Genomic DNA, 7,742 nt, shown 5'->3' with positions numbered 1-7,742 from the left:
TGAACTTTAATCAGTGAATCAAAAATGAACCACAGTACCTGCCAACTATTTGAATCTTTGCCACCAACCCTCTCTGTCTGGCTCCCTAGACCCCAATTCCCCCTCGAACCCCCATCTAGCAGTACAAGGGTCCGTGACATTGTTTGACAGTTTCCTCATGACGCAGCATCTGAAGAGATTGTCAATATCACACTATTCTTTTTTTGAAACGGATATATCACGCTAATTTCAAACATCACGAAAACGCAAGCCATATATATAACCAATATATCAACAGGCTTCACACCACCGTACAACAAATCTCAAATTCGCATGGAAGCTCATCGTTTATAATGGGATGACCGCCATGCAAATCTGCTATAACACACAGGAGCATCCTGAGTTGTTCAGACCAGACTAGAAATGAAGATCGAATCACACCCGCAACATTCTGCGGGCTCTACCCGGCTGGATCAAATAACCATGTCGGAAGCTCCATTTTTTTCTCGCAAGAAGCTGGATCCTTAAGAGATAAAAGGAATCAGCTGAATTTCCCTATGCTCGACGAATCCGATCGGCAGACATCGCCACGACAGAGTGGACAAACCCTACAAATACAGGACATAGGTTCAGCTTAGCACAAAAATAAATACTGATACAGGGCACTGCGAAAAACTAACTGATGCCTACTGTATGAAGCAAAAGCAACTCAGGAAAACCAAGTTAGTATCTCTTAAATATGAATTAGAGGAATCAGTATTAATTTCTTCTCATCTTTTGAATTAAAAAATTCAAACTGCATAAATGTAAGCACCCAAACTTATTTACTTTTATTATTCTGAAAGATTTAAAACACTACTACCTTTTAAGTTCACTGATTGCTAGGCGTTGAAACATTTCAAAGACAGCCTTCAATCACACAACATTCACGTGAAAGCACATTTAATTCTGTAATACAGATAGATTCACTGCTCGTGAGTAGTGACTTGTGAGGTGTGACTATACCCCCATAATGTCTATCGGTAAGTCTAGTTGCCGCCTCTTTCACAGAGCATAAGGATGATATTTATCGATTATCATCAAAGATTAATGCTGTAATACCTCTCTATTATCTGGTCATACTGGCAGTAAGATTCAAATGTACCCATCAAAGAAGTGTACAGCTTAGTTTATGGTTGAACTTTGTAGTTCGAACGAAATCCCCAAAAGTTGCCCAAAAATCATTTACCAGAAAATAAGTTTTTCAAGTATGCAGCTCTTCCTTTAGAGAAGAACCAATTGTCGTGCTAGACAGCATGTCAAGGAATAGTATAGAGCTCTCATACCAAGGAAATTATCATATCATGTTGAATCAATCTTTTCCTTGATCTGAATTGGTAAGTTTCATGAACAATACCTGTGAATCTCTTTCAGCCACTTATCTACACATGTTAGATGAAATTCGTGATTGCATGGAAGTATGCGAACACAGTCTCCTTCTTCATATTCGACAAGGCAAATGTAGCATCTGCATTGTGGAGAAGGAATGGGAATAAATAATAAATAAATAGACGTGGCTGTTTAGATTTATTCAGTACATATCTACTATCATAAAAAACTGAAAAAAGAATGTTAACAAACAAGTAAACAGACATATAGTGCCAAAGACTCCACTGTCTTAAAACTGAAAAAGAACCTGCAGCTTAAATGGCAACTGTACAAATCCACATGCACAACCGAGGCTCAGGATCTTGCTTAGGGTGTTATATACATTCTTTATAATTATATACAGTCCAAAGCACATTCTATTGAACAGTCCAAATGTTATGGCCGGCCGGCTTAGGCCCGCAAGTTATCTTAGTTTTTATTTTCAGATTAGGCAAGTTATCTTAGGCAAGTTATCTTAGGTTGATTCTTCTACAAGTTATCTAGGATATAAATATAGGTTGTAAGGCTCTTTTTGAAGGCAAGCAATAAGAAGAATATTATCTCCTATTGCCCGGCTCCCTGAGGAGCCCGGAACCCTAGCCGCCAACAGCCCTAGCCACCGCCCTTCTCCTAGCCGCGACGGCGCCCTGCCGCCGGCGCGCCCGATCCTCGCCACGTCTCCCTCCATCCTTCCCTTACCACCTACGCCCTAGACCTGGTAGAGTACTTGATCCTACCAATTTGGTATCAGGTAACCGGGTTTCGACCATGTCTCCGCCAATTCCACCGCCACCACCACCACCACCGCTGCCCGCCAACTCCTCCACCACCGCCGCCTCTGCGCCGGGCGTCACGGCCTCGCTCTCGGCGGGCACCACTGCGTCGCTCTCAGCGCCGGTCCTAACGGCACCCGGCACCACGCCGGGCCAAGGGCAGCCACAGGCCCCCGTCCAACACTCGCCGCCGCCATCACCTCCCCCGCAGCCGCAACAGTTCACGCCGGAGACCATGGCGGGCGTCCTCAACGACCTCGTCACCGCAGTTCAAGGGATCCGCCTCTACCTGGCAGGTCCGTACGGGCCGCCCCCACCACTCCATCCAGCCATGGCCGCGGGTCAGCAGGCGCTTCCGTGGTACTCGGCACCGGGGGCCATCACCGGACTCCATCCAGCCATGGCCGCAGGTCAGCAGGCGCTTCCATGGTACTCGGCACCGGGGGCCATCACCGGAGGCTACCCGGCGCTCCCCGCCCCAGCGGCCGCACCGCCGCCTTGGGCGCAGTGGCCGCCACAGGTCGCGCCGGCAGCCCCGCCACTTCTCGCCACCACGGGGCCGCAGTGGCCCACTTGGACCGCGCCGGCCGCGCCGTCCTCCGTCGCGCCCTACCTTCCAGCGGCCTCGGAGCAGGGTCCTCCACCGGCCCCGCCCAGCCCTAACCTGGGCACCGGCGCCTCGGAGCAGGGCCAGACCCAGCAGCTTCTTCTGGCGTCACCGCCGGCCCCCACGCCGCAGGCGCCGGTGCAGCTCCACCAGGCGCCGCCGCCATCGACAGTACCACCACCCGCGCCTAGGGCTACGGGTCGGCCCCTGCACCAGGTGCAGTTTCCACCGTCACCATCGCCGATCCCCGCTTGGGCGACCGGCTCGTCTTCGGGGCCGGTCTACTCCACGGCGCCGGAACACCCGACGCCCTCCCTGCGGTTTGATCACCCCTCCAGCTCGGCGAACTACGCCCCGGCGCTTCCCGACCCAGCATACGTGCTGGCGGCGACTACGGCCGCCCCCGGGCACGGCGGGCCGACACCCCCTCGCTTCGCCAAACTGGACTTCGCCACCTACGAGGGCACGGAGGACCCCCTCAACTGGCTCAACCAGTGCGAGTAGTTCTTTCGAGGGCAGCGGACGCTCGCTTCGGATCGCACCTGGCTCGCGTCCTATCATCTTCGAGGCGCAGCGCAGACCTGGTACTACGCCCTCGAGCAGGACGAGGGCGGCATGCCACCATGGGAGCGCTTCCGGGAGCTCTGTCTCCTCCGGTTCGGGCCTCCTATCCGCGGGAGCCGACTGGCGGCCCTCGGCCGCTTACCTTTCACATCCACGGTGCAGGACTACGCCGACCGCTTCCAGGCCCTGGCGTGCCACGCGCCGGGCGTCTCCGCCACTCAGCGCGCCGAGTTATTTGTGGGCGGTCTACCGGACCATATCCGCGTGGACGTGGAGCTTCGGGGACCCCAGGATCTCCAGTCAGCCATGTATTACGCCCGCGCGTTCGAGCGCCGCGCGGTGGCCATCCAGTAGGAATCACCGTCCCAGACTGCTGGGTCGCTACCCGGACCGGATTCCACGCAGGGTCGGCCTGTGCAGGCTTCTGCGGCACCCCTCGCCGCGACCGCGGGGCGCCCGTTCCGCCGGCTCACCCCAGCTGAGATACTCGAGCGTCGCCGCCAAGGGTTGTGCTTCAACTGCGACGAACCCTACAAGCCCGGCCACGCCTGCCCGCGACTCTTCTACCTGGAGGTGGCAGACTACATTCCGGAGGACGCCGTCGCCGCTGACCTGGCCGCCCCAGATGTCGAGAAGGTGTTTGACGCTGGTTGATTACCTCGAAGAGTTCAAGCAAGCGCTTCCCCACCTTACAGCTCGAGGACGAGCTGTTTGTGCAGGCGGGGAGAAGTGTTATGGCCGGCCGGCTTAGGCCCGCAAGTTATCTTAGTTTTTATTTTCAGATTAGGCAAGTTATCTTAGGTTGATTCTTCTACAAGTTATCTAGGATATAAATATAGGTTGTAAGCTCTTTTTGAAGGCAAGCAATAAGAAGAATATTATCTCCTATTGCCCGGCTCCCTGAGGAGCCGGAACCCTAGCCGCCAACAGCCCTAGCCGCCGCCCTTCTCCTAGCCGCGAACGGCGCCCTGCCGCCGGCGCGCCCGATCCTCGCCACGTCTCCCTCCATCCTTCCCTTACCACCTACGCCCTAGACCTGGTAGAGTACTTGATCCTACCACCAAAGCACATTTTTTAATAATTATATATATTCTGCTTCCCTGCACTTAAAATTCAATTATAAATGCCCACAGGTGTCTTTCCAGTCATATGAACTATTTTATCGTGAATGGTAGACTGTAGAATATGAGAAAATTGGAGTCCTCAAGCACCTAAAATATCTCATGTTTGTGTCCAAGAACTTGATTTCTTATCAAATAGCTCGGCTAATTTTGTAATCAAATGGCTCAACTAAGCATGCAGCCGCAGTTCAAAGGCAGTGGATCTAGATCCTTTTATATAGTGGATACACAAGCCTCTGCTTCACTTGCAGTCCTTAGAATTATCAGCAACAATAATGTCTATGCACAAGTGAACAAGGGTATTGACATTTCAGGTGTACCAACTTCCCATCACGCGCACGCAAGCTACGTTACTGAGTATGCCCAAACGTGCACCACCGAGTATTATCAATTAAAGAATTTCAAAACAAGCTTAATGGCTTACTGTGCAGCCTCATCAGTTTGGTGTTTCAACGGCTTTCTGTACACCTTGACAGGAAGACTCTCGACGATCTCCTTTGGAGCAGGAACGGATCCAATTGAAGGTAATGATGTCCTTGAGGATAAAGCAGCAGACTGTTGGTGGATTTCATCCAAGACCTATGAGAGGCATAAGCATGTGGGTGTAAGTTGGCATTTCTCCAAAAAAGAAAACAGCACTAACTAGAAAAATGTGCAGCACATACCTCAAAGAGTGCTTCTGCTAGCATAACAATTCTTGATATGCTAGCCCTTGTGCCGGATTCTTCATCAGGATTACCTGGTCGACTGCTTGCCCTGCAGTTGCAATTTCCTGTTCTATGTTGACCAGATAGAATGCATGATCTTTCATGACCTGATAAATTTTCAAACCTGCTGCCCAACCTTTGGAGAGCTCGGACCTGCCAAGAAAGCAAAAGCTATAAATATGCAAGCAGGCAAGTCAGAAATGATCAAAATAGTCGAACTGTACACCACCTGAGATCGTATCCTCCTCCTCCTTTCAAGAAAAGCTGATCTCCGCTCAAGAAGATCCCGATTACTGGCCTCTCTTAGAGTTGCAGAGCCAGAATTGTACGTGCTGTTAGTTGAAGGTTCTGATTGCGGTTCGGAACCTCTGTCTGAATTAGTCCGTTGCATCACAGATGAATCTTGCCTCGCACTGGCATTTCCTGCTGTCCACACTGGTCTATCATAAAGTGAAGAGGTGAATAAACTATCTGAGAATGGAGTCCTCCTGAGGACCCTGTCACGAAGTCTTCCAACACTAAGTGTCCGGCTAAACCGGACACTGCCTTCAGAAGGTTCCTGGGGTCCCATCCTTCTGTGCGAATGCCTCAAGTTAGCATCTTCAGATTCCAGCAAATTTCTCCTAGCCTGATGAGCGGCTCTAGCTTGTGTTGTGACGCTATCCCTTAGCATATCCAGACTTGAATAAATCCCAGAAGTTGATGCACCAACTTGTTGAGGGATGCTTGCATCGGAAGGATGGTCCACATTTCCAATACTAGGATTAGCTGAAGAGGAGAGGCCGGTTGACATAATGGAGCATGCCACTGATGATCCCAAGCTGACGGCTCTACTCAACCCAAAGTTGACACCAAAGCATGGACGCGGCCGGTCAGAAGGATTTGGCGATTGGTCGTCGTCGACTGCAGTCCTGGTAGCAGTGACATTCTGCAATACATCATCACCTTGATCTCTGTCGGTATCTGATGAAGGCGTCGTTCTGCCTTCACTTGGATTCAGTTTAGGAGCTGATGGAGCATCATTATCTGATATGCCAATGTGAGCGAGTGAAGGCGTCTCCCCTCCCTTGCTTGACTGCAAACACAGGAATGTGCCATTTGATTACAAAAGGTAGGATTACTCCAAAGACTACACATCTCTTACATTCAACACAATAATAATCATTCAGAAAATCATCTATACTCATTTCACAACAAGAAAATCCATATACATTTGTCATAAGGGAACACGATCATTTTCCAACAACGATATATCCTGGCACATATAATTCACCAGAATTCACTCATTGTAAAAAGTTATGAATCTACTGGCGAGGCACACTGAACAATCATCTCCCCATTAATAAAAAGAATAATGGCTCGACAACTCTGCAGAAATCCTAGAACCGAGACTAGAAATGACAGACAGATCAATCACGGACAAACGCAGGATCTACCACAAAGGAACATGCACATCCTATGTACTGAAACGCTTTCCATTGACCCGATTCGGGAAATACAGTCTGTATTGTTATTTTGGACCAAAGGAGCTCCGCGACCGATTCCACCAATGGCAAAAAAACGAAGCGGCAGTCCGGCTTACCTCGACCCCTAGCGGCGGCGGCGCCGGCAGCGAAGAAGAAGGGTCAGACTCGGGCGTGAAGCCCCGGAAGCAGGAGTAGCTGGGCAGGCGCATCAGGCTCCTCCCCCTCGGCTTCCCATTCCGCGCCTTGGCCTCGCCGCCGGCCGGCGCCGGCGCCGGCGAAGCGGCCTTGCTGGTCCCAGATCCCATCCCGCGCCTGGCCTCGCCTATAGATCCGCGGATCCCAGCGCCATTGTTTGGATTCCACGCCTCACGCCCGCGCAGGTGGACGTGAAAGGCAGCAACGGCAAGCCAAGCAGCTCCTGCTCCCACTACTGCTGCTGCCACTGGTCCTAGCCAGCTTACCCGAGAAGGCTAGGTAAAGAAGAGAAGCGGGCGAGGTGGAGAGGAGAGTCAGAGAGATGGTCCAGTAAAATTAACGAGGGACTGCACCGTCCCTCCTCGGTTTGATTTGATTGGACAGTTACTAGTCTACTACTCCTACTCAATCAGGGATTAATAATGGCGCCCTGTGGTGTGGTGTGGAGATGAGCCTTCGATGAGCGTGCAATAATGCACTTTCCGCCACCACTTTTGGCTACTGTTCCACTTCCCTCTCTATTGTATTTTCGTTCGTGCGAGAGGACTCTTTGTTGAAAGTGCAGCATGTGCACGAGAGATTCGACATGGGATTTCCGGCAGACATTGCACTTTTTACGTGCAGCACTAGTAGTATAGTATAGTGCTGTGGAGTAGTAATTGGCGTCTTGATTTGAAATATAAGTATTTTGTCTCTTGCCGTGTCACGGAGAAACCCGAACAGTCATTTCCTGGACCAGCCTGTAGCTCCGGGTTAAAGCAGGCTAGCAGCAGCAGTACTCCTACCCTAGACCTAGGCCTAGACCTAGACGATGTGACGAGTCGAGAAGAGAAGCGGATAAATTGGTGGTGATGGTGGAGGCAGGCAGGGCCAGCGGAGCCGCGCAAGATCCAGCGGAGCAGTCAGCCGGGGGGGCAGGTGGT

The 7,742-nt window shown here is 51.4% G+C and overlaps 1 protein-coding gene across 1 annotated transcript; it reads right to left on the bottom strand.

The window, feature by feature from the left end:
• Positions 1-215: 215 nt before the first annotated feature.
• Positions 216-7,274, bottom strand: LOC125516271 (E3 ubiquitin-protein ligase RLIM). The gene is made up of 6 exons (XM_048681750.1): positions 6,741-7,274; positions 5,388-6,233; positions 5,117-5,311; positions 4,876-5,030; positions 1,376-1,486; positions 216-587 (listed from the first exon to the last, which is right to left on the bottom strand). The coding sequence occupies exons 1-6, from the start codon at positions 6,927-6,929 to the stop codon at positions 521-523; spliced, it is 1,563 nt and encodes a 520-aa protein (XP_048537707.1). The 5' UTR covers positions 6,930-7,274; the 3' UTR covers positions 216-520.
• Positions 7,275-7,742: the final 468 nt, after the last annotated feature.

The sequence above is a fragment of the Triticum urartu genome, chromosome 1, assembly GCF_003073215.2.
Source record: "Triticum urartu cultivar G1812 chromosome 1, Tu2.1, whole genome shotgun sequence".
Taxonomy (NCBI): domain Eukaryota; kingdom Viridiplantae; phylum Streptophyta; class Magnoliopsida; order Poales; family Poaceae; genus Triticum; species Triticum urartu.
Note: the sequence above shows the minus strand (reverse complement) of the source record. Positions and strands in the feature narration are given on the sequence as shown.